This window comes from Pseudocercospora fijiensis (assembly GCF_000340215.1).
Source record: "Pseudocercospora fijiensis CIRAD86 unplaced genomic scaffold MYCFIscaffold_2, whole genome shotgun sequence".
Classification (NCBI taxonomy): domain Eukaryota; kingdom Fungi; phylum Ascomycota; class Dothideomycetes; order Mycosphaerellales; family Mycosphaerellaceae; genus Pseudocercospora; species Pseudocercospora fijiensis.
The window spans coordinates 3,279,029-3,305,770 of record NW_006921533.1 but is presented as its reverse complement, the minus strand read 5'-3'; the positions used below and the strand labels follow the sequence as shown (position 1 = coordinate 3,305,770).

General features: G+C 44.0%; 6 protein-coding genes across 6 annotated transcripts; 4 read left to right on the top strand and 2 right to left on the bottom strand.

Annotated features, from left to right (window-relative positions):
- Positions 1-243: 243 nt before the first annotated feature.
- MYCFIDRAFT_116132 (uncharacterized protein) lies at positions 244-2,150 on the top strand (the record flags this gene model as incomplete). Its single annotated transcript, XM_007925234.1, has 4 exons — positions 244-456; positions 571-739; positions 794-993; positions 1,044-2,150. Coding segments are annotated over 4 exons (1,689 nt in total), but the record flags the coding sequence as incomplete, so codon positions are not given.
- Positions 2,151-8,941: 6,791 nt separating this feature from the next.
- On the bottom strand, positions 8,942-9,786 carry MYCFIDRAFT_171828 (uncharacterized protein; the record flags this gene model as incomplete). Its single annotated transcript, XM_007925233.1, has 10 exons — positions 8,942-8,958; positions 9,004-9,152; positions 9,176-9,249; positions 9,274-9,316; positions 9,342-9,361; positions 9,399-9,449; positions 9,523-9,541; positions 9,576-9,671; positions 9,707-9,715; positions 9,746-9,786. 10 exons carry the CDS (start codon positions 9,784-9,786, stop codon positions 8,942-8,944), a joined length of 519 nt encoding a protein of 172 aa, XP_007923424.1.
- Positions 9,787-9,999: 213 nt separating this feature from the next.
- On the top strand, positions 10,000-10,584 carry MYCFIDRAFT_39450 (uncharacterized protein; the record flags this gene model as incomplete). The annotated part of the gene is made up of 2 exons (XM_007924203.1): positions 10,000-10,333; positions 10,373-10,584. 2 exons carry the CDS (start codon positions 10,000-10,002, stop codon positions 10,582-10,584), a joined length of 546 nt encoding a protein of 181 aa, XP_007922394.1.
- A 9,471-nt stretch (positions 10,585-20,055) lies between these two features.
- On the top strand, positions 20,056-20,553 carry MYCFIDRAFT_81955 (uncharacterized protein; the record flags this gene model as incomplete). The annotated part of the gene is made up of 2 exons (XM_007924627.1): positions 20,056-20,278; positions 20,462-20,553. 2 exons carry the CDS (start codon positions 20,056-20,058, stop codon positions 20,551-20,553), a joined length of 315 nt encoding a protein of 104 aa, XP_007922818.1.
- Positions 20,554-21,170: 617 nt separating this feature from the next.
- Positions 21,171-23,592, top strand: MYCFIDRAFT_194175 (uncharacterized protein; the record flags this gene model as incomplete). Its single annotated transcript, XM_007925232.1, has 2 exons — positions 21,171-23,229; positions 23,333-23,592. The coding sequence occupies 2 exons, from the start codon at positions 21,171-21,173 to the stop codon at positions 23,590-23,592; spliced, it is 2,319 nt and encodes a 772-aa protein (XP_007923423.1).
- A 154-nt stretch (positions 23,593-23,746) lies between these two features.
- On the bottom strand, positions 23,747-25,874 carry MYCFIDRAFT_171826 (uncharacterized protein; the record flags this gene model as incomplete). Its single annotated transcript, XM_007925231.1, has 4 exons — positions 23,747-25,566; positions 25,599-25,650; positions 25,696-25,766; positions 25,799-25,874. The coding sequence occupies 4 exons, from the start codon at positions 25,872-25,874 to the stop codon at positions 23,747-23,749; spliced, it is 2,019 nt and encodes a 672-aa protein (XP_007923422.1).
- Between the last annotated feature and the right edge of the window lie 868 nt (positions 25,875-26,742).

The window sequence follows — 26,742 nt, the reverse complement described above, 5'->3', positions numbered from 1 at the left end:
GAAGAATCGTGGATAGCGTTCTACATATGTCATTCGGCCGAGTCGGACATGTCTCGGCGACCAGAACCACCACACTGCTTACCATGCTCTCACTCTCACTCTCACTCTCACGTAGCGAACGAAACCATCTGCATCTCCTCGCGCTCAGCATGCATGGCGCAACACGATTCCTCGACCTCCGACCCGAGCTCCAGCCGGGCTGAGCACGCTTCTCATGCCGCACAGCAATTCCAATGCCGAACATGGCTTCTGCCTACGAACCGCAAGCTGCGCAACATCGAGTTCATCGCCCTACGAAACCTGTCCGTGACCTCGTCGTCGCCGGCACGCAAGAGAGGCAAGACTATCGACGATGAGGCGCTACCTCAATCTCTCAAGTCGCCGGCCAAGCTCGTTTCGTTGCGCGTACAGAGAGCACTGGGTCATTCTCGGAGCTCGACGGATCTGAGAGCTGTCGTTGAACATGCGGGAGTGCAGCACGAGGACAAATTGCCTGTTGCCCCTGTCAAGACCGAAGAGGAGAAGCGCAGCTCTGCTTCTGGCTCGAAGAAACAGCACGGCAGATCGAAGAGTGCTCTCACTGGGAGCCCAAATCGGCCTTCGCATCTGAAGCCTCGCAGGCGTAGCACTGTGGAGTGGAATAATGCTACTCCTCAAAGGAGACAGGAGCGGCTTGAGGACGTCACAAAGGAGCGCATGGCTGATGTCTTCTTCACCCTGCATGTGCGGAACGTGGAAGGTTCGGGATACTTGCACGGTGCATGAATGGACATGGCTGACGACCTACGAGCAGAGCCTGTCTATGTGTCCGAAATCGTTCCACAAACCATGAATCCCACCTTCCGACGTGTCGACTGGAGTGCATGTGGCCCCGACATCACTCGTCTTGATCAAATGACCTTGCGTGTCTGGGTCAATGATGGAAGTAAATCATGGAGACAATTCTTGCATCTGCAGATGGACATGAGCGCTCTGTTGTACATTGGTAAATCTGTATGCTTCCATCGTCGTATCTGGGCACGTGCAAAGACTGACAGCTGCAGCTCGATACTCTGGACCGTCGCCTACCGGAAAGTGCAGTCCTGCTTCAGCTTAGCGATGGAGTCTACACGGTTCCGTCTGGATCGCTTGAAGATTTTGTGCCTCATCGCCCTCCCGCGGCGAGAAAGAGTCCTAATATGCCGGATCGAACTCTCCCCACGTCATCATTCGATGCGCTCCTGCGACTATCTAAGCTCGACGACAGTATACAGGACGCGCTTGCTACCCGCAACTATCTCTATCATGAGCTTCAACGTTTGCTAGAATTGAATCACGCGGCTCTGGATGAGCGCGATCAAGTTCAGGAAGCTGAGGATCGGGTCAAGACTATCGACTTTGCAAGGAGGACAGTGGAGAAACAGCTTGAAAAAGCTCGCAAGCAACAGGACGAACGGCGCGCCTCACTCAACGCTCGCAGGAAGCTCATAGCAATGGACTTAGCTTCTCGAAAAGAAAGCTCAGCCAAGGTGAAGCACATTCGCGATGACTTTCCAGTTATGCGAGAGGAGCACGAAATCAAAAAGAAAGCCATCACCAACCAGCGCCGACGCGTGTGTGAGGAATTGCAGCAATGTTATCCGATTCAACAGCTCCCCGGCAAGATGCTGAGCTTCACAATAAGTGGCCTCTCTTTACCCAACGCGGAAAACCTTGATGCTGAGCCACCCGAGATCGTCGCTGCAGCATTTGGCTACATCGCGCACATACTGCAGCTGCTATCGTTCTATCTTCAACACCCACTCACATACCCAGTGACCCCGACGGGCAGCACAAGCTCTATATTTGATGGCGTCAGCATTCTGAACACGAATAAGACTTTATCGTCCGAAAACGCCGAGCGAACGTTGCGAACATACCCGCTTTTCAGCAAAGGAGTGCCCAGGTTCCGATATGAGTATGCAGTCTTTCTTCTCAATCAAGATATCAGAATCTTACTGGAGAGCGCGTTCAACCTACGAGTTCTGGACATACGGCAAACACTGCCAAACCTGAAGTATCTGTTATACGTTGCTACCGCGGGTGAGGGTGACCTGCCGTCTCGAAAAGCAGGTGGAATCCGAGGACTAATGAGGGCGCCCGTGATGTCTCGCGGTGGTAGCGCTGACTCCACGAGTAGTGGGCTTTCTGGGTTGACACTGGCCTCGAATGGCAAGCTGAGCTCGAACAGAAGTGCTGCCGAGAGACTGAGAGAGATCAGTAGCAAGGCTGGGTGATAGTCTAGCTCAAACGAGGAAGTCGCGGAACCTCTGTAGACGGGACCAGGTCCAAGGACGGAATACTTTGCGCCTGATCATAATTGTCCATACCGAGCTCTGCATCTGAAACGCAACAATGTCATGGACAGTAACGGCGGAGCGTTGCTTCCGGAGCATTCTCATGAATTTAAGCCTTGAGAGAAGCGGAAACTTGACAGTCTCTGCCGTGCACGGTCTACAGCCGCGCTGTGGGATCCTAAATCTCACCCTCGGCTTGCCAAGAAAAGCCTAGCGACCTCGCATCGGGCATTTCCCTGAGCCTAAGCAAAGCAAGCATCAGAGCTTGTTACTCCCGAGGGATTTCTTATCACGCACAGCGCAGTGGATTACTTACGTAATACTGCCTTGTCAGCGGTTCAATATAGCTTCGTTGATTGCCTCTCTTCTACTTATTCTATGGTCTAAAATACAGTGTGAAAATCCTTCTCCTGCTAAGAGGACACGTGTTGTTATGTGACCGAGCTTATACGTTATATACCCCCTTAGCTTGTGCAAAAAAAGGGGATTGCCTTCCATTTTAGGCAAGGTAGTCAATGCTTCTTTATATGCAAATAAAAGAAAAATTAATCTTTTCAACTTCTTATATAGTGCCTTATTAAAATAACAAAAAATTAGTTTAAATCTATACTATATATAAGAGAGTCTTATTTCATACCCCGATTACCCTAGAAGGATATCGTTACATAATCCGGACTGCATATACACCTTTATATATAGTCCCTGTTACTAGGAACTATTGTCTTCCTACGTAGTCTAAGTACAGACCGATACTATTAAGCCTTATCTAAGTACTCGTATCGTATAGTAAAGTTAGTTTAGCTGAACTAAGCCCGTTATATTATTACTATCGGTTATTATATTAATCGTATAGGTAGCGTCTATTTAATTAGATAAAGGATTAAGTAAGATATGCATTAGTTAAACAGGTTTAATAAATTAGGATAGGTAACTTAACTAAGGACGCTACCCTTAGCTAAGACTACTTTACTATTATTACTAGCACTAATACAATCGCCGCAGACTTGTTATTAGTTAGTAGAAGTAACGTTCGAAGTAATAATATAGGCGATAGTAACGTACCCCGCAAAGTAAGGTTTCCTATACTATTCGTTTAGTCTATATTAGAAGGTAAGGTTGTATCCTTTGTTCTAATTAGTCGTCGTTATCGTATTAGACACTTTTGCTAGCGCTACTCGATAAAGGTATGCTCAATCGACTTAGTTACAATTAGTAGCGAATAGGGGGGGGGCTACTACTACCTATTATATAGAGTTGTCTTTGTATTGCTAAAGAGGAAGAGGTTGTTAAAGGAAGAGTTGCCTCTTTATATATCCCCTAGTGCTAGTGTTAGTTTAGTCAGTCTTAGCTGTTTAATAAACCTCTTCTAGTTCTATAGGCTATAGAGCTTTGTTAGTCTATCGGCTAGCATGTCCTATATTGCAAGGTATTTACATTAAATCCTTCTAGCCTTATGTTCTTGCCTTAGCTAGCACTAGTAAATGTCTATATAACGGAGCTTCGTATCTAGTTTGCTAGCATTAGCTTTAATAATGCGGATAGTCTGTATATTGTTATAGTATAGCACAGGAGTGCTATCTAAGGTAAGGCTAATGTTGTTAAAGAAACGCTTCTACTAGATCAGTTCTAAGCCTACATATAAGGCGGCTAGTAGTTTAGCCTTAGTCGTAGATTTGGTGACGGTTAATTGTCGTGCTGCCTTCTAATCGACTAGTCTATTAAATAGGCTAAATAACCATCCTTCTAACGACTATCTCGTATCCTTATAGTCGCTATAGGAGGCGTTAGAAGCTCCGTAGAATTTATAAAGTTGAAGCTATTAGCTTAAATAAGCGGTAATTGCTAGTCCACTAGCGTTGTATTCTAGGCATAGGTCCTTTGTCTATAGTAGGTATTTGATACACTAATTGGCAGCGGCTATGTCTTCTTGCCGTAGATTCTAAAGGGCTTTTAACAGCATAGAGACCGTTTTGGCTATATCCGGCCGGGTTTGAACCGCTACGAAGTTGAGTAAACCTACACGACTTTAGTATGCTAGTACTGCTAATAAGTCTATATAGCGAGTCTCTTTGTCTGTTGCTTTCTTATATAGCTCGTATCTAGTTAGCAGTAGTGCCTCTGCTCGCCTACTATTATCAGGATCAATCCTATAGCGTTAACCTATCTTCTTAGCATATGCTTTCTATAACAACTATAGCTTTCTGTTCTTCCTGTTACGTATAACTTTAATACCGAGAAACTATAAGAGCTTTCCTAGGTTATTAAGTTCATATTCCTTTATTAGCTTCTGCTTAAGGTCTATTGCTTTCTACCTATATTAACGGTGGTATAACAGCACTATATTATCTACATAAAAGAAGATAAACACGTGCTTGTTTGGATTAGTGTAAAGGCAGTCTACATTATCGATAGGTTGCATTCCGAGCTTGTTCTCGAGGGTGGTAGTAAAGTGATTATACTATAGCCTTAGTGACTCCTAAAGACTATATAGTGCCTAAAGCAAACGCAGCACCTTGCCCTTCTGTTTAAAACCTTCTAGTAGCTTCAGATATAGTATGTAGGGCAGTGTAGCGTTAAGGAAAGCATTTACTACATCCATCTGCTTAGCCTCTAGGTCAAACTTAGCAGCGATTGCTATTAGGGCCCTAAATACCCTTGCTGCAAGTGTTGAGGCATAGGTGTCTAGGTATGTTCCTTTCTAAAGGTCCCCTCTTGCATAGACTCTTGCTTTAAACTTTACTAGTCGTCTATTCGCATTACTCTTGTATTTGAATACCTAGGTAAGAGGCAGAAGGTTAGGCTTGTCTAGTATAGCGATGTCTACCTATTTAAATGTCCCTATTCTAAGTGCCTTATTAAACTCAACTCTTACAGCGTGTATCTAATGCTCTTTAAAATGGCTCTTTATAACTTGGCGCTAGTTTCGTAGTTCTTTTAGCAATTCTAACACTTTCGGTACGAGGGTCGGATCGCCTTTATTATAAGGAAGAAGTAGTAGTAGATTGATATCGGCTTGCTCGCTATTACTATTGCCGTATATTAACCTAGCTTCGTGCTCTACTGCTATATACAGGTTGCTAAATAGAAGGAGGTTTCTCGCTTGTTCTCAGTCGCTAATATAGTAACGGCCGGCTCGGTAGATGGCCGCTACTCGCTGTCGTTTGTTTAGGTTGTTAACTCGATAATGCGGACCTCCTATATTTGGTAAGTAACGATAAGATACATTAGCGGCTTTAATTGGCATTAGCAATTTAGCTAGTTTAGCACGTAGCAAGTTGAAGTCTATATTATCTGTATAACCTAGTGCGTCTACATTGTTAGTAGGGTCTTTATTGCTAGTATCGTTCTTAGGTTGCTAGTTGATAGTTAGTTCTACTAAACTATCTAGCACGTTATTACGCGGCTATAGTGCTTCGCGTAGATTAATTAGAAAGTCTTGTTTCTATAGCACTTATATAGGCTGAATCTCAGCTAGTGCTGTCTTAGCTAGTGCTAGTAGTTGTTAAGGTAGATCTTATCTAACAGGCTTATCTGCTAGCCCTATAGGGTTAACTATTATAAGTCGACTAGGACCTATTAGTGTATCTACCCCCTTAGCTCTAAACCTAACAAGGTCTAGAGGTGTGTCGTATGCTTCTCGAAGTTTATCAAATTAATGCTCCGAGGCTAGTGCTTGTGCTTCTTCGAGATCACTGTATTCTTCTGCAAGCTCTTAGTTATTTATAACAACGCCTAGGTCGTTATTGTAGCCGTTATAGAACTTAGTCTCGTCAAATACAACGTCTCTTGTTCGTAGCACTATTATTCGTAAGGGCACCTATATCCTATAGATAGAGTGTCCTTTATATCTACATAGGTAACTAATATAGGTGCGTAAGGCTACTTTTATAGTATTCGGTAGTATAGCCTTCCTTTTGCTATTAGTTGTCTCTGTGCCGTAGATTACTAGATATGCTCTTACTCCAAACTAGTAGATATAGGCTACATTTGGTTTATAGCTAGTACCTATCTTATATAGTGTGCGCATTAGTAGGTCGGCGGTGCGTAATCTTAGTAATCTGTTAGCTAGGAAGGTTGCTACAAGGACTGCTTCTAGCTATAGGTTATATAGGAACCTAGCGTATATTATTAAGGCTCGAGCTACCTTAATAATAGTACGGCCTACTCGTTTAGCTAGGTCCTATTCTGATATGTATAGCGCTGTTGGCCTCTAAGTGGTGTAGTTATTGCGTAAATAGGATCGAAACCGAAAGCCTAATATGCCTCCTTTATTATTAGACGACAAACAGATAATGTCTCTACTAATGCTGCGTACGAAGGTAGCTAACTAGTTCTAGCACTAAAGGAGTGTTAATTCCTAGCGATTACTAATTGTCTATATAAAGTGAAGTCTAGTATTTAGGTCGTAGGCGTAGAAGATGTACTAATCCCCGTTATAGGCTAGGTCCAGCTGTATTAGGTCGGCTGCAATGTGTCTATATAGAGTTAGTATCGATACATTATAGTGCCTTAGCCTCCTAGAAATGAGCTTCTTGCCCTTTGCTTGTGTATATGTAGGGCACAATAGTGTTCTTAGTACCTCATTATTATATGTATAATCCCTCTTTATTCTATTAACCCTATTAACTAGCTCTTCTGCTCTCTTAGCACCTAGATATCTAAATACCTTATGTATTTGCTTAAGTGTGAGCGTTCTTAGTAGTAATAGGCGTGCGGAGCGACGAGCTGTTGCGTAGGCTAATAGGTTTGTTGTTAACTAAGATAGTTAGAATAGGTACTTAAGCGGCTTATTATCTAAGTCGACTAGCTACTTAGTTAGTAGTAGTGTTTCATCTACTTTACTAACAATGTCGAAGTAGGGCATTCCTTAGGTTAGTCTAATAAACTTAACTAGTAGCTTGTGTTATAGGCTGTAGAGGGTGTTATCGATTTCTTAGTGCTTAAATCTACGCTAGAAGAAGAAGGCACCTCCTACAATATTAGTATAGAAGTTAGGGATGTAAAGGCATTCCCTTAGTTTAATCTATAGGGGCTTGCTACTAACAGCTGTAACCGTAAAGGATGCTATTCCGATAGCTACTACCTTGTTATAACTAGTACTAGTTGCTACAGTTAAGGAGGCTAGTAATAGAAGTAGTGTAAAATTGAAGCGACTAGGATAGTTAATAATGTTGCAGTTTGAGCTACTATTATATATTAGGCTATTAAACGGATTCTACTCTATTGACGCTGCTATACTAAGGTAGGCAGTAGGCCCGACTGCTCCGGCAAATAATAGTATATTAGCGTAGAAGAAGCAGGCAAGGGAGAGCTTGTCCGGTATAGAATCCTCGCTATTGCTGCTCTCTAATCTATAGTGTTCTTAAGCAATTTTGATAGCTAGTAGGTCCTTAAAGAACTTGGCCTGCCTTAGACAGAAGCTCTTGTTCTTACGCAGGTAGCTTTCAAAGTACTTTAGCTTAGCCTTCTACTTGTTGTCCTTATCCTTCTCTTTAACCTAGTTACGAAGGCGATAGTTCACTACGTTGCATTTGCCTCGGTTCTTATATGCCTTCTTCTTACTAACGCTAGTTACCTTAGCGTACGTCTTCGGTGTACGGCTGCTGCTACGGTTCTTGTTCTTATTGTTATTGTCTTTAGCTGCTTGTAGAGCGGCATTAGCTTAGGGAGAAGTAGCATTAGCTTTACCTATTTCCTCGTAGATAATGCTAAATAATGACCCTTTCTTAGTAGAGGCTCCTAGCATATTGCGGGCATATTCTCGTACTATATTAATTAGTTAGAGGAAGTGATTAGTGTTAGGCGAGGCCTAATGCATTATATAGAGTCCCTTTCCGTAGGTTTCATCTATATTCGTAACTGCTGTATAGAGATAGACTACTAGGTTATCTAGTTCTAAGTATTGTATGCGCCTTATCTTCTTATACAGGTTAAGCTATTCCTTACACTACTGTTCTAGGTCCTTAACTTGTCGTAATCCTATTAGGCGAGCCAGTTCCTTGCTAACTATTGTTCTTTGCTATTGTGTATTTGGAGCAAGCTTGTCCTTTAGACGCGTAAGAACAATACGCAGTGTTAGTACTATTATATTGTTATTATTAGTAATTTCTGAATAATAGCGTACGTCTATAGTAGTAGCTAGGTATTCGATAGACTTGTTACGTACTAACCTAAATCGATTGAAGTCCGCTAACTAGATCCTATAGATATCTATAGCTATTTTGACTCCTTACTAGTAAAGAGGGTTAACTAGCATACGTTCCGCGTCTAGTATAGGGATTATAGGCTAAGCTAGCTCTACTAGTTCACTCGTATAAGGATTAGTATATATCTAGGTTTTATGTCTAGAGAGATGTGTCTTAGTTTGCTTAAACTAGCGATCCTAGTCGTTAGGCCCTCGAAGAGTAATATATTTAGTTCCTCCGAGGCGACTAGCTAAAGAGAGAGCTATTAACGACATGTCGATCTTGTAGGCGCTTATAGAAGCTTAATTGAATAGTGTTTGTTTTAGTGCTGCTAAGACTGCTAATTGTTATCTTATGCTATAGAAGTCTCTAATACTACGGATTTCCGGGCTTATAACTATTACGCATAGCGCAGTGGATTACTTACGTAATACTGCCTTGTTAGCGGTTCAATATGGCTTCGTTGATTGCCTCTCTTCTGCTTATTCTATAGTCTAAAATACAGTGTGAAAATCCTTCTCCTACCAAGAGGACACGTGTTGTCATGTAACCGAGCTTATGCGTCACATTTCTGCCGTACTTTGTTGATCCGCTGGGCAAGACTACGTAGCTTCGAACACAGTCTGTACCCTGCGCTGGACGCCTTACGATACTACAGCTTCTTGTCCATGTGACTACCTGCGCTTGAACTTGGACTCGAAAGTCAAGAAACCATCCAGATCGACGTTTGTTAATGATCTATGACTGGCCTAACATGATATAGGTGATGCAACGTTGTGGAATGCTATTGATAGGTGTGCAGTCAACTCATAATTTCTGCGAGCAACGCTACTTGACTCACCCCGGCGAACGCATTAACCACTTATGCAGGCAACCAAGCTACCGTATGAAATCTTACAGGCAGGAGTCCGTCCTGATCTGCCAATAATAATCGAACAGCCGACGGTCGCTAGCAAGAACAACACAAACCGTGCTATCCGCAAAGCTATTCCGTGCTAGGCAGGAAGCTGTTATAGTGTAACAGCTTTCGCACGCTCCATGCTATTCAGTGGTGGCCGCAGTCTTGTCGGGTTACCTTGCTGAGATAGTCATGCGATGGCTATTATAGATCGTCCAAATGTTCTCAATGCGTGTACTGCTTTGAGGATGTATCGACATGTTCAAGGTGGACCTGCAGCAACGGTCGCAATTATATCCATTCCGAACGATGCTATGCTCAACTCGTCACAGGCAGCGTTGCAACACCATTGAATCTCAATCACGTCGATATGCAGATCTCTACCCATCAAGTCGAATGAGTCTCGGTATGCCTAAGACGATGTCGCTTCACGGAGAGTGCGTGTTGGCATGCCGTCAACATGTCAATATCGAAGGCTTGCAACTTCGTGTATATAAAGGGACAGTCTCCTGCTTTTAGCACTTGCTTTTTTAAACACTCTCAATCAACAATCACAGTTACAGCCTTAGTACTCAATTCCAACCTCCAACGATTCTATACGATGCTCTCCATCACTGCCACCCTGGGCCTCTTGGCCACTACCGCTCTTGTCCAAGGTCTACCTGAGACACTCGAGAAGCGCTACACCACGGTGCAGAATGTCCAACACACCTTTTATGGATACCCCGACAATGACCCACCAAGCGCTCAGATCGCCTACGACTGCGGTCGTGGCTACACCGCTGGTGGCAGCGGCACCTACGATGACCCCCGTACCATGGCGACTGCGCCAGGCGAGTTTGCCAAATGCGAGATCGTCTGGGATCCCTACACAGAGAAGTACCTGAGATTTGAGGACACTTGCGCTCAATGCATCAGCGATTGTAAGTGCTCATGTTCACCGTGAGGAAGATTGTGACTAATCCAAGCAATAGGGAAGAACGGACATTATCACATCGATATCTGGACTGGATCCTCAACCCAGAGCGGAGGACAAGCTCAGATCAATTGCGAAGATCGATTGACGCCAGACCGTGGTCACGATGTCGTCCGTTATGGCAATCAAAACCACGAGGTCAACACCGGTCCACTGTACAGCCCATCTTCGGGCTGCCACCCGGAGAATGTGTACCCCAATGCTAACTGAGGAGCATTGAGAATTGGGGATGAGAAATATGCGCTGGGGTTCACGGTCATTCAAGTTGTGTTTACTTAAACTAGACTGAAAAGCAAAATCTAAAATTTCCCACCGCGAGCTGATTCAAGTTGCGTCACGTATGCTCCGTCACCAGCCTTCAAATGATAGATATCGAATTGTAGGTTTGACACCTTACGGGCGCTGGAGTGGATGTCCTGTTTGCCTTGAAACCTTTTTTAAGAGAGAGTGAGGGGGAAAAAAGAAGGACTGCCCCCCCCCCCCCCCCATCGACTTTGTTTCCCTTGAACCAGCTACGACACCGAGCATTGTACACCGTCCTGCCGTTGTAAAGACTAGGGTGCTCGACGTCCTGATCGATGAATTCTTGTCTGGGAGTCATGCTCTTGACATCTTCTTCCTGGATGTGCTGAATGTTGCAGCCACTTGATAGTGTTCCATGTTAAGAACTTGGAAGGGCTAAAGGGGTTCAGACACCCAAACACCTCGGTTGGCTTTCCGGGAAACTGCTTCTGGAATAGCGCAGGACTACGGAGGCCTATACGTACCAGAGGCTCAATGCAGCACTTACCGCAGCGATACAGTACAATCTTTGCCCCTACAAATTGTTTTTAATGTATCTTTTTATCTAGAGGACTTATAGCTAAACAATATATAGGAAAGATACTCTAATTTAGGTATATTTTTAGAAAATATTAAAATTTTTAGTCGCTTCCTCCTAAATTAATAAGCTATATAGCTTAAGACTCTAAGTTAGACGTTTTAGAATTTTAGTGTTTTTTAAGCCTTAGTATACTGTTTTTAGTAATCCAAGATCTAGGTCTTATAGTTTTGTTTAAAAAGAATCTAGTTCTAGATTTTTATTCTAGTATAGCTACTATTAGTAATATAATCTAGGAAAGAATATTGTTAGAACCTGAATTCTTACTAGGTTCTCTTTAGTATATCTTTTTATATAGAAGAGTTATACTTTAATAATATAAAACAAAGATACTCTATTTTTTTATCTTTTTTTAGGAATTAAGTAAAACTGTTATAGTTATCTACTAAGATTAGCCTAAAAATCTAAAAGAAAGATTTTTAGATTTTAGTATTTATTAAGCCTTATAATACTATTTTTAGTAATCTAAAAGCTAGAACTAAAGATTTTACCTAGTTTTAATCTATATTGAGATTCTTATCTAAATACGCCTACTATTAGTCTTAAAATCCAAAAGCGAATATTTTTAAGAATTATAAGCTTAAGAATATAAAGTTTAGAATTTTAAAAAATATTCTTTCTTAAGTTATAAGACTATTTATAAACTAATAAAAGTAAAAGCTCTAATAGGAAGTTTTACTAGGTAAAACTGTTAGGTTTTGATTTTAGATTACTAAAAATAGTATACTAAGGCTTAAAATATACTAAAGTCTTAAAATCTTAATTCTAGAATTTTAGGCTAATCTTAGTAGATAGCTATAATAATTCTAGTCATTTTCTAAAGATATATAGAGAGTAAAGTAATTTTGTCTTATATTACTAAGCTATAACTCTTCTAAATAAAAAGATATATAAGATAGAATCTAAGAACATGTTAGGGCCAAAGAGGCTATACGTGATTGGTATGTAACTAGGCTAAGTAAAGCTAGGGTCTTAGTGCCTTAGGTAGGGCTTGGCGCTTAGCAATAGGCTAACTTGCCTGCCTTCCTCCCTCTCCTCCTAGCTCCTTATCGAATACTACCTATACCTACTACTACCCTATCTACCTACTAATATACCCTTCTTATATAGTGTTCGATCTACCCTTTAAGGGTAGCAGCTAGATAGTCCTTATTTTAAGCTTTTAGCAGTATAGCTACAAACAAGACTAATCTAACTATATTGCGCCCGAAGAACGGGACCTATACGTACTATTCTATCGAAACAACCGTACCAATTATTAAGTAAGGCCTTCTGTATGGCCTGTTATACTAGGTTAATCGCACTAAGCCGATATCTACTAATTCCGCTATATCCGCATCTTAGGGGCCTATAATATATTATTAGTGTTACCCCCTATTATAATAGCCGGCTTATTACGAAGCAATAACAACCGTGCTACCGCTAGTAGCGCTAGCAACGACAACGCTAGTAGCATAGTACCTACTAAAGTGCCTACTAAGGTACCTGCTAAAGTACCTGCTAAAGAGCCTACTACTAGGCCTACCGAAGAACTTGTAATTCTAGGCGACGACCTAACGACCTAGAGTTGCCTATTAACGACATTCTTAACAACATTGTTAATCGACGATATAGCTAACTAGCCTTTAGCCCTCAACTATTAGGGAGACTTTAAGAAGCTACTTAAAACAGGCTTACTACCCTACGTTAAGAACAATAGCTAAAGGATAACCTCCTCGAGCTTCGCTACCTTTAGGAAGACCCTGCTACTACCAAACTAACAGTAGGGCCTTCCTTGCTATTAGTCTAAAAGAAGGATGCTAAACTCAAGGACTGCACTGTGTTTAACGGCTCTAGTCGCAAACAGTATAATAATTATATACGCGATTGTAAGCTTAACTAGCGAAATGCACCGAGGGCCCTTCTAGACGACTATTTACTAGTCGTCTATGCGATACAGTACATTAATAGCGACCTAAAACGTACCTAGGATAACTATTTTAATTCCCTCGATAATTAGACCGCTATTTAGTAGCAAACCTACAAAACCATTATACTAGACACCCTTAGAAACCCTATACTAAGGCAATAACATACTTAGGACCTGTACCTTCGAGCTAAACAAAAGACTAATTAATCGGCTCGTTTATTCGAGGCCTATTTAAAGACCCTCGAGGATAACCTTCCGGCTAAGACTAATTCTATATAGATCTCGGAAATACGCCTAAAACTCAGATAGGAACTTATCCTCGAATTAGACCGTCGCCGTGTATTCGAACAAGCTAACCTAATACGTATTTAATTTATAGTCGAAGTAGAAACAGCCGAACGAGCTATCTAGCTCTAATAACGACTAGAATCGAGGATCCGGCTAGCTAGTACTAACCGCGGCAATCGTAGTAGCCGCGGAAGAAACTAAGGTTCCTACTATAACAACAATGCTAATAATAGGAATAGTAACAATAACCGTAGAAGAGGCCGTAGCCGCCGGCTATATAGAGGAGGCCGCGATAGAGGCCGTAGAAGGGGCTCGTATCCCTATAATGCTAACCGCTCGGCTAACAATAGCAACAACAGCTACGGCAGTCTACTAACCGGATTAAAGTGCTTCAATTGTAATAGTACTAGCTATCTACTAGGCTAATGCGACAAACCTAAGGACTAAGCCCGAATTAACCGTACTTCCGCTAAATACCGAAAGCACCTCTTAGCGGCTAACGCTACCCCTATAGGCTAACCTTCGAAAAAAGAGTAAGCGCCGTACTAACTGTTAGCCTCGTGCGGCGTAAGACTATCGACATTGTGCTAGCTATTATACGTACCTGTCTTATATCTAGGTACGATACTAACTATAAGGCAAAGGTTATACTAGACCCCGGAAATTCAGTTAGCGCCCTTATTAACTATCGCTTAGCTAAGCAATTAGACCTCCGACAATTGCCTAGGACTAATATGCTAGTCCTTGCTTGGTTTAATAACGCTCGGCACTTAACCTATAGAGCCTACTATATTTATATAGTTCTAAGAGATAACCTCGGCAACGAGCGCTTGCTAGATTTCACTACCTACGTAGTAGATATAGATAGCCTTCTATCCGACATTGTTATTAGCAACCCTATTCTTAAGTACTATGCTATAGTTATAGACTTAGGCAGTTAACAATAGCGATTTAGAATCGCTAGGAAAGAGGACATTAAATATATTAATGTTAGCGAGTGCTCTAACGATATTAGGGTCCTGTTTATTAGCAACCTAACACCTGCCTTAGCTAACCCGACTACCGACCTACTCGGTAGTAATAACGATAAACCTATGCCCCTAGATAGTATAGACCCTAATTAGCTTGCTCGTATACTAGAGCCTATCCGAGAGACCTACATTAATGTGTTTAAATACTACCTAGCATCGACATTGCCTATATTTAAAGAGACGGATTATAAGATTGATATTATAGAGGGCAAGGAGGTTCCTTTTAGCCCCCTCTACAACCTTAGTAAGCGAGAGCTTGCTATATTGCGTAAGTACCTAGAGGAAAACCTAGCTAATAGTCGTATTCGGTATAGTAACAGCCCTGCTAGTGCACCAATCCTGTTTGTTCTAAAGAAGGATAGTAGCCTACGGTTATGCGTTAATTACCGTAGACTTAATACTGTTACTATTAAAGACCGCTGTCTACTCCCTCTTATTAATAAGACCCTCGATCGCCTTTCTAGGGCCTACTTCTATACTATACTAGACATTAAGGATGCGTACTATCGTATTTGCATTCGTAAGGGCGACGAATAGAAAACGGCCTTCCGCACTCGCTATAGCTATTTCGAGTACTTAGTTATACTATTCGGCTTAGCTAATGCCCCTACAATATTCTAGTCCTATATTAATCGGGCCCTTTCGGGCCTATTAGACTATCTCTATATAGTTTACCTAGATAACATCCTAGTCTATACCTATTTACCTAACATTATAGAGCACTAGGCTACAGTACGCAAAGTCCTCGACCGCCTACGGGCCTATAGCCTATATTACAAGCCTTCTAAATACACCTTTACTGCTAAAGAGGTGTCCTTCCTTAGCTTCCTCGTATTAACCGAGGGTATTAAGGCTAACCCTAACTAAATTAAAACAATTACTAAATAGCCTATTCCTACGTCTATTAAGGAGCTCTAATCGTTCCTAGGTTTTGCTAACTTCTACCGTCGGTTTATTAAGGGTTATTCGAGGCATGTAATGCTACTAACTAAGCTTATTAAAACCAAGGCTAATCTATCTAGAGAGTTTAGATAGACTAACAAGACATAAGCCGCTTTTAACGGTCTAAAGCAACGCTTTACTAAAGTCCCCTTATTGCACTATTTCGTACTAAGCAAGCAGATCCGAATTGAGACTAACGCTTTACAGTTCGCTATATTAGCTATTATGTTATAACAGGCTAATAATACCTATTAGCACCCGATTGCCTTCTTTTTACGAAAGATAATCGATATAGAGCGTCGCTACGAGACCTACGAGCAAGAGCTCCTAGCTATTATCGAGGCCTTTAAGCATTAGAGGCACTATCTCGATAGTGTATAGTATACTATTTAGGTCTATATAGACTATAACAACCTCCGTAGTATTACTAAGGTTACTAGGGTTATAGGTCGATAGGCTAGATAGGCCGTCTACCTCGCCGGGTTTGATTTTAATATATTATATTAGCTAGGCGTAAGCAACCCTACTAATAGCCTATCGAGGCGACCTAATTACGATAGCGAGACCTAATATATTAATTCTTTGTTTCTAACCCTATAGTATAAGATTGCTATAGCCTGTATTGTTAATAAGCAAGCGTAGGATAAGCGGACTTCCGGACCCCGCGGCGGCAACAAATACTATAGCGGAGTTGTCGTTCTTCTAGCATATATTAAAAGAAAGGACGTAGATCGCTCGAGCTATAATAACTCGATTAAGGACATTGCTATCTATAGTAATAGTCTATATAGCGATAGCACTGCAGAAGAGGTTATAGTAGTTCCGGCTGCTAGTGCTATTAGATGTATATAATACGTACCTCGTTTAATAGCAAGGGTACTGTTAAATAACCTTACAAATAGGGATAGTCAATCGTTTATAGATAAGCTATTACGGGCTTAGCAGAGGGACGCCTTTGCTATCGAACGTATTAATAAGCTTGTAAGTAGGCGAACGACTCGATCTAGTAAGAGTAACAACAATTAGTCGATCGACGACAAAGGTTACTTAAAGTTTAAGGGCAGATACTATATCCCCGCTAAACAATCGATTAGATAAGAGCTTTTAAAAAGGCACTATAATAGTAAACTCGCTAGTTACTATAGTATAGAGAGGTCGCACGAGTTACTATTGCGTACATACTACTAGCTAAATAGTAAACGGTATATAAAGGAGTATATATAAACCTATATAGTATACTAGCGAGTTAAAGCACCGAAGCACTTGCCGTTCGGCGAGTTATCTTCGCTCCCTATTCTAAAGAAGCTATTTGCTAAGCTAATAATAGACTTTATTATAGGCCTTCTACCTACTAGGCGTAGGGGTAGCAAGGATGTATATAATGCTATCCTTATTGTAGTAGATCGATTTACTAAAGGCGCTCGATACATCCCGGCGCGCAAGGATTAGACTACTATTAATATAGTAGAGGCGCTATAGACCGACATCTTCTACACCTATTAGGGAACTCCCGAGGGGATCGTGTCCGATCGTAGATCGACACTAACATCTTACTATTAGAGCGAGATTTGCTTGCAGCTAAGACTAAAGCATCGGCTATTAATAGCCTTCTATCTATAGACTAACGGTTAAACAGAGAGGCAGAATACTACCCTGTAGTAGTACCTGCGTAGCTATATTAATAAGAACCCCGAGGATTAGGTTAACCTCCTATAGCCTGCAGAATTCGTATACAATAATAGCGTATACTTATCTACTAAAGTTTTACTATATATAGCTATAATAGGCCAAAACGCTGCCCTACTATAAGATCTATTTACCTCGCTCGAGGCCGAGCGTAAGGAAAGGGAAGCGCGTTAAGTACTAGAAACACTAGCGGCAATAGAACGTGTCTAAAAGATGCGAGAAATCTATGCTAAGATAGCTAAGAAGCTAACAAGGGCTTAAGAGTACTAAAAGACCTACTACGATAAGCGCTATATACTAATAACCTTTAAACAAGGCGACATAGTTATGCTAAGTACTAAGAACCTCCGTATCCGTAAATACCTATTACCTAATAGCAAAACAAGGCCTAAGCTCGCACTAAGATACATTAGCCTATTCCGCATTCGAGAGGCTAAGGGTATATAGGCCTATTAGTTATAGCTTCTATTTTATTATACTATCTATAACACCTTCTATATATCCCTCCTTAAACTATACTACTAGCGTAAAGGCGATAAAGCGCCTACCGAGTTAGAAGAAGTCTTAGCTAATAGTAAAGAACTATAGTCTATAGAGCGCATACTAAAGCATTAGACTAGGCAAGGCAAGAAGGAGTACCTACTAAGACAGCAAGGCTATCTACCTAAATAGGACTCGTAGGAAGCTAAAGATTCCTTTAAGGATATAGCTAAGTTATTAGATAAGTATTAGACTAGTGTAAAGAACAAGAAGAAGGCTAAGGGCCTATAATGTCGCCTAGGAATAATACTACCCCTAGGGTGCTATTAGCTAACTAATTAGAGACAAGCAATTGTTAGCAACAAAGGACAATAAGACTATATTAGGCGCGCTACGACGCGTTAACTAATTGCCTGCTCTTTTAAGGACTCTACCTCTTTACTAATGCGCCCTATAAGGCCCTTCTTCTAGTATTTAGGTCCCCCTCTTAATCCTTTATTCTGTTAAGGCCTCGAGGCCTAAGCGATCGGCGAGGACGGCGTCGCGCTTGTAATAGCGCGGCCGGCGCGGCTATGTTAGTAACGGTATTACCGAGTTGTTATTAGTTAAAGAAGAAAATTAAAAGAAGGTAAAGTTAGCGCTAAGACGACTAGCGCCGCTATTGTCAAACATTACCTACTATTGCTACTATACTTATAAAGACAACCTTACCTATACTACGAGCCTAAGGCACCTTTAATCAAAACTTTAATTAAAACTTTAAGGCTAAGTTAAAGCTTTAAGCCGCTTAAAAGATTAAGTAGACTAATAGACTAACTAACTAAGGGCAAAAACTATAGAGCTAAGCTAGCCGGGGTCGATCTTGCGGATAATAGGTTACTCCTCGATCTTTCCGATCCTTTAAGCGAGGCGAACCTTAACTATTGCACTTATAATAGCCTTTACCTATAGAAACTAGAAGAACTAAGTTTTTTGAAAAGATATAATTAGTTGACACTTAAAGGCTACTAAACCTAACTAATTTAGGCTAGTAAAACTACGATAGTAAATAATAGCCCTCGTAATAATAAGAACAACCCTCGGAAGCGGACATTGCTAGGTCTTTTAAGAGTAGACGCAAAGAACTCGATACGATATTACTTAGAACGGAGGCAGTGCTATAATACCTCGTACGTCTACCTATTATAGTAGGGAAGACGCGCTCGTATTATAATTAGTCGAAGGCCTTTAATTCTTATAGATATATATTACTTTATAGTTTATTATATATAGAGATAGCGCAGTTAGAGTTGTATATTGTGTTGTTTAGAGGTAAGGTTTGACATAGTTATATAATTAGGTAGTTAAGTGTTTAATTTAGCGCGGGCTAAGCAGCTTATTAGACTTGCTAAGTTAGCGGCAATAGAGGTCGTAGAATATAGATAGGCTACGAGGGCGCGGCCTTTAGAAGGGAAGCGTGTATTAGGGCTAAAGAGGCTATACGTAATTAGCATATAACTAGGCTAAGTAAAGCTAGGGTCTTAGTGCCTTAGGCAGGGCTTGGCGCTTAGTAATAGGCTAACTTGCCTGCCTTCCTCCCTCTCCTCCTAGCTTCTTATCGAATACTACCTATACCTACTACTACCCTATCTATCTGCTAATATACCCTTCTTATAGAACAATTTAAGTTTTTATAGTATTCTTTTCTAGATTATATTACTAATAGTAGCTATATTAAGATAGAAACCTTAATATAGAGTCTTATAAAGTAAGGCTATAAGACCTAGACTTTAGATTAATAAAAATAGTATACTAAGGCTTAAAAAAACGCTTAAATCCTAAAACGTCTAACTTAGAGTTTTAGGCTATATAGCTTATTAATTTAGTAGGTAACGACTAGAAATTTTAACTTTTTCTAAAAATAGACCTAGATTAGAGTATCTTTGTCTTATATTGCTTAGCTATAAGTCCTCTAGATAAAAAGATATATTAAAAACAATTTGTAGGGGCAAAAATTGCAGTACAAAGTCTGCATTGAGCCTCTGGTATGTATGGAGCTCCGTCCAGGACCCGGTCAGGGAGGTCTGAGATGTACCGAGATACACCAACGACTCTCATCAACTAGCACCACGCTCTCGAATGGTTCCATGCACAATGGAGCGAACCTCTGCGAGACCGAGAGCATACCCGTTTACTCATACAACCTGAGCTTCAGGCTATTGTTGGCGCCATCCGCGATATCGACTTCGACTTATTGGAGAATATCCGACGATACAAGGACACGAATGGTTTCTGACGAGTCAGCGGCGGACTGAAAGATGTTGCGAATGAGGCGCATGTGGACTGCTTCAGGAGGCGGGAGTGCAAGAGACGAACTTGCTCTCGTTATGGGCGGGTGAAGAAATATGCAGCAGGCGAGACAACTGCCATAAACGAACGACGCCAAGGGAGCAGCATCACGGTCTGTGGCTGCTGGCACGAGCAGTATGCCGCCCGAGCCTGTGCTGGACACAAACGTTCTCAGCGCCCAATTTCGAAGACTTCCGGTACCTGGAGCAAACGTGCACAAACGCCAGAGCGCGAATGAAGGAGCGTGGAGGGCGACAACACACAGTCAGGAGATCATCGGGAATGCCATCACCTCTCGGCAGCTCTCCCGTCAGGTTCCGCGTAAACAACGTATTGCCCTCTCCGATGCTCCCCTCGAAGGTATAAGTAATGGCTGTAAACCCATCTACGCCACCTGTTCCGTCCTCGAGCATTCCAATCTTGTTCACTTGTTCCACACGTGAATGTGCAGTCGGAATAGAGCTGAAGAATGACCCATGTCAGGTATTGCCCGAACATCGGGTTAACTCTTTTTCAAGCGAGGATGCACAACGATTGCCCTAGGCGATGTCAACCCAGCTGGATTGAACGACACAAAGCAACCACTGCTCGAGATCAAGCCTAAGGCGAAGTGGCCGATGAATCCTGCGACGTGACCTTGGAATCGTCCGTAGAGACATGCTTCACCAAGGTTGTCTCACGCTTTGGTCGCATTGATCAGGCCGCCAACGTGTTCATGCCGGGACCTGACCCGAGTTCTCAGCGAAAGACTTCAGACACAAAATTCAGCACCAATGCGCGAGGGGTGTGGCTATGTCAGCGAGCAGAGATTATTGATGTTGAGACGATGATGCTTCTATCAGCGGCCGCCCAATCTCTTAGTGAGGCTTCCTGTGACTGAGACTTGCATGTGATATAGAGCTGACATGGCATATGCTATGAACGCCTTGCCTTGTGTCCTATGCTTCACATGCAGAGGCGAACACGTGCATCAGGTTCCACTGCGATTGATATTAACCTTGCACTCATCGCAACCATTCTTAGCCAATAACCACCTCGAACATCTATACTTCAGACATACGCAACATTTCGGACTACCTCGCATTCAAAACGCCAAACTCTGATTCGGATCAGCTCGAAGCACACTGGGCTATACCAGCCGCACATCAAGAATTATCTATCGTACCGAGACGAAAACCTCGGAGGGCTGGTTATAATTCCATCGAAGCATATCGTATCGCCTTTCTCAAGTTGGCCCGGCCTGGCCGTAGCCATGAAGCTCCCTCGGCGGAGTCTCTCAGGCCTCTTGCTGCTCGCTGCTAGCCTCGGAGCCGTTCAATGTATTCCTGCCGGCGAACCTTCCACGCTTACCGCCATCACACCGCAAAGCACTTTGAGTGGCGTACCCAAAACCGCTATCTTGGAAGGGACAGTTCCGTCTGCATTCATTACTCCCGCACCTATACACCATGTTGCTCGTGCTGATAACTTTTTTACCACGACTATCAGCGGCACCACCATCACTTCGGAATGCAGCGCTGGTGTCACGTCCTTCACTTACTCGCTTTGCAACCCTAAGCCTTGTTCGCAGAAAACCCACAGAAAGTGCATAGAGACCTTCACTGTGCCGGAAAACCAGTATTTGACCGTGACGACCGTGTCAAGCACGGTTACGAGCACGTCTGCTGGATCGACAACCACTTTCAGATCCACCTCCACCAGCAAAGGTTTCCCATCGGCTACAGCCACAGCAACCGCACGACCAAATGGCACAGTATCAGTTCCTATTGGGGTCGCTCTGCGAGACGGCATCAGGGCGATTGTGCGAAAGTTTTGCCCAGGATGGAGCACCGAAGATGGACCTAGCCTAGGATGCTGGGAGCCGGCGGCGGATGAGGAGCTGATACAGCTGGTCACTGGCAATGGCTTCATGCCTCTTGGGTTTGATGTGGTGCAGGGAGATCCGACGCTCTCACAGATCGGAGAAAATGTCACCTACGCTCAAACATTTGGAGTACACATTATCAAGGATGGGATCACTCTGGCGATTCAATGCAATCAGCCCATAGGTACAATGCTAGAAATTCCGGCGGACATTGCTGCGGCAGATGCGCAGGCTGTTCTGGACGAATTTGGGGACCGCGACCCGTCCTCTCCAACTGCATCGGGCAGCTCTAGCGTTGTCGAGGCCAAAACTCTGACTCCCATCTGTGTGGTCTCTTCTCAACCAGCAATAGCTTCAGAAGATGAAAGTCTGATAGTGAGCTTTTTGGGACAGTATTTCCAGCAGCATCCCATGGGAATCACTTCGACTTCTTCAGGAACCGCTGCCGGCAACGACGCTGGAGTCACCTTCGTACCATCTACTGCATCTGTCATCAAGACCGAGGCAATATGCCACACGACCGATCCTATTTCTCTGGGGAAAGTGCATCCTGCACAGATCACAGAAGCAGCAAAATCTTTCTACTCCACCTTGCATGATGAGAAAGTGGCTGTGACCTCTTATGTCGAACCTGATCGAGACTTTGTCTACAACAAGTTCGAGCAAGACGGACTAAAAGGCGTCCGATACTATGTCTTTGAGGAAATTCTGAGCGACAAAGGCTACGCTCTAGCCCTATCTGTGCAGTACCTCAAGGAAGCATGTAAGAGCGAGTACCAGGGAACAGTCGACTTCCAGTACTTCAATGAGGATCAGTTTGTCAAAAAATTCATGGGCGAGAAGATCTCTAAGGCCTGCTATGAGCAGACCGAGGGTTCACAGAAAAAACCGCCGATGGGTGGAAACACGTTTAATGATGAGTGCATACAGTTTCAAGCAAAGCTATCCAACGTCAAGCCTACACCAGGAAAACCTTGGCCGAAGCCTCTCCCCACGGATTATCTACCCGTCGGATTCGGACAGGGTCACGACAAACTGGTCGAGTGCAACAACCCGCGCAGCCCGGACGTCCCACAGCCTCTGATCGAAGACAACCCCATTGCGGACAAAGCAGCAAAATTTTTCCAAAGTCTGAACGCCTCAGGTACAAGCGCGCATCAGTCGGCACCTGCGCAAAAGGGCCGAATCCCACCCATCGAATTCTTCCACTGGGGTTCGGGAAAGGAGGAAGGCTTCAAGGCTGTGGTGTTCAAAGACGTCCCGATCATCCTGGACTCTGACAAGGGCAATTCGAAAAACGACTATGCACTCGTATTATCCGTGCAGTACCTCGCGGGAACCTGTGTCACAGATTCTTCGGATGCAGATGCATCGTGGACGTTCAAGTTCGGCGATATGCAGAAGGTGTTTTTCATCGGCAACTTCATCGATCCTCAAATCAAGTCCTGTAAGTCAAACCAACACACATTCATTCCGGTTTTCGCACTGGACCGCCGAAGGATTCTCCTTACGGCAATGAAATGCTTGCTAATCATTGTCTTGCTACCTAGGTGCTATGAAGCCGATTAATCATGACGAGTGGGCAACATTCGGAGGCGCATGGTTTGAGAAATGTGTTGCTTACAATACTTCGTTGATCGATATCTCTGGAAATAGCGTCTGGGTACAGAAGGACGTTAAGGCTGGTCACATGTTCTTGACTGTTGACCCTGGCACTCGACACGCTAACGAGACTGTCCTTTCCAACAAGGTTTTGGGCGACGACGAGGTCACTGCTTGGCCATGGAGCGGCGAGATTATTGGTAATTAGGGATCATTCCAGGCGGAGTAGAGGTTGTGTCTTCGTGGACATGACTGTGGAATTGATGGATTAAAAGGACAGATTGGAAAGTGCATGGAGGATGGGACGACATGGTGAAATGATTTCACGAAGAAGCTGAATATTCCAATTCGTCGCCGAACAGCTATCGAAAGATTTGATCACGACGCATCCCACCACGTTCCGCAAATCCATCATCATTCCGGCGTGGTCGACTGTAGTCGACAGTATTTCTTCTAGTCACTCTGTCATACACGCGATCACCTCTGCGCCTATCTCTATCCCTCCCACCTCCGAATTGCGCTCGAGGAAACTCCTGGTTCTCAAACTCTGGTAATAAACGCTGCGCAACAGGCTCGCGAGGGTAGTCATCAAAAGTCGCAGCATGAATCAAAGGAGGTCGTCGCATGTATCGGCCTGGAGAAGGAGCTCTTGGTGGCAAGTCAATGTTGTTCCTGCGATTCCGGTGGGGCTCGATAAATGTTTGTGTATCCCGATACCCAGCAGAGCGGCGACGCTCCTGCGGATAGCCTCTGATGTCGCGGTACTCCTTGATCGGTCGTCTCCCGCCAAGACTACCGCTGGGATAGATCTCGCTGCGTCCGGGGCTCGAAGGTGGAGTGAACGAAGCTCTTGTGTCGTCGTCTCCCCAGAAGTCTCTTCGGTCGCGTCTTTCGCGATATGATTCTTCACTGGAAGAGTCACGGTTGTGCCAAGCATTGACTTTGTTGTGAGTATTCTGGACTTCGAGATCTTCAAATCTGGCCCCGAGCTCGTCCATCTTGGTCTCAATACGGCGTTGATTAGCGCGTTGCTGGCGGCGATCCTCTTCACGTTGCTGTCTGTCTTCCTCGCGCTGGTCCTCGATCTCTCGCTCCAATTGTTGCTGGCGTCGGAAGTCTTCATCGCGACGTCGCGAGGCCGAACGAGCCCTTGAGCGTGAGCGGCGGCCCTCATCCTCTATGTGTACTGGCGTGCGAGCCTGCAGGCGAGGGTTGCGACCAAAGTCAGGTCCAAAGCCGCCGCGGTGCTCCTCATAAAGATCAGGTGTATCGAATTCTCGATGCGGTTGAAATGGATTAGCTCCATGACCCGAGTGAGGACGTGGGTGCTGTTCGTGAGGAAATATTGGAGGCGGAAATGGAGCATCCACCGGTATGGCGCCTGGAGGTGGTCCAAACGCTTGCATAGGTGGGTGTTGCTGATTTCCATGGTGTCCTCCTTGACCGGGCATATTAGGAGGAACATCAATGATGTGATCGCGCCCCAGCGAAGCAAACGGGTCTGACATAGGACCAATATCGTCGATGTCATGGATATCTTGCTGTTTACTGTGCTTCTTTGCCTTCTTGTCGCCTTTCTCTTCTCTCTTTTGGGGAAGAGGATCGGCGAGGTCGATGATTTCGCCGGCTGCATATGTCGTGGTACCTTTTGCATAACCCTGAGCGTCTTTCGAAGAACCATTCCTCTGCTGACGTCTGATGATGACTGCAATCTTGGTACACCTCGTCACGCGCTTCCAGTAATCCTTTTCGATGGTTGGCTTGACATATTCCAGCACCCATTCCGCATCCTTGTTCTTCTCATTTGCCTGGCGGTCGGCTATGAGTCTTCCAACGACACCTTGCTGCGAGGAACTCAAAGCAGAGAATGCTTTCGCTGGGCCAATGTTCCTGTACACTCTGTGCTTGCGTGAGATCTCGGCAAGCTTAGCATCATCAAAAGGCATTGTGCGCCGACCGACTCGTGCCCAGCTTGGTCGCTCACCAGCTAGTGGCTCTGCCCTTTCCAGATAGAAGCCTTCATACCTGGTCTCGACTGAAGAATTCTTGTCGTTCTTGTTCTTGCCATTCTTATTCTTGGCTTGTTGAGTAGGTTCTCGGATTTCAGTCCGCGGATGATGATCTGACCAGTCGCCGACATCAAATTGGTCATGGTTCGACCAGCCGGCCGCCTCTGGCATGCCTTGTCCTACCATGGCAGACAAGTATTGTCACAAGATAATCTCGGTTGGATATTAGCACAGGCAAAGATTTCAATGATGGCTGGCTAGCCTAGTCTCACAAATCCTGTCAGCGGGAAAGATCGACGAACAGAAGAGGTAGAGGAGTGAAAAGAGGAGTCACGAACGACTCTAAAGAAGTCTTCCTCGGTGCCACAAGACGCTCTAGATACACATTAGCAGGTTTGCCTTCACAAGGCAACGTCGCCCTAGTGCATGTAGAATCGAATGGTACCAGGAAAGGGCGGAGCTCCGTCGGCGCGAAAGCCATCCGCGCAACAGTCACGTAGGGAACAATGCAAGCCAATCGAGAGGCCGCCCGGATTGGCTTGGCTGTACTATACCACTTTTGGGTGTCGTTGCCTTGCAGATAGCTGTTGGTTGTTGTCGTTGCCTTGCGGATAGCTCTTGGACAATGGTGCGAAGCACGCGAAGGATGCAGTCTGCAGAGCATGCATAGCTGGAGGCAGCCAAGCACATGTCTCGGGAATGCTGTTCGAGGCTGGCGTTGGATATCTTCTGGCAATGCTTGCAACTGTGACGCTTTCGATGAAGCATGATAGCATTGCAAATGGCACATTGTTCATTAACTCGTCGCTGTTCGGCGTTCGTCGGCAAAACAGCAGATTTTACTCCACTTCAGTTCATCGGAGTTAACTACGGAGGCGGTTAAGGGGATGGTGAGCATGAGAACAGCCATGCCCGTTCGCCCAATCAGATCGGCCAGCTTGGGTTGCAGAACCTCACAGCTCTGCTCACACCGGAAAGGCTTCGAGATCCGAGACAGATAAGCCGAGCTCTTCAACCTGCAGGTTGCCCCGTCCACACCATCTTCGATTCATAGCGTCCTAGTTAAAGGCGATTGTCTCAGGCGGCGTACAATTGTTGCTGTCGTGAATAGTGTGCGTGTCCACGGAGTCATAGCTACGGATGCGGTCGAGATAAGCTCCATATTAGTGCCAGGAGCACAGCTGCTTCTTCATAAGCATAGTTTGTCACGGTCGCTGCAATACTCTTCTCTTCAACCAATTCCCAGCGTGCCGGACTGTCTAATGCACACAATCAACGTGCTCAGAGAAGCGAACTTTGTTCCGATGGCCATGCGAGTGATGTGGAAGACCACCGACAGGCTCGTAAAT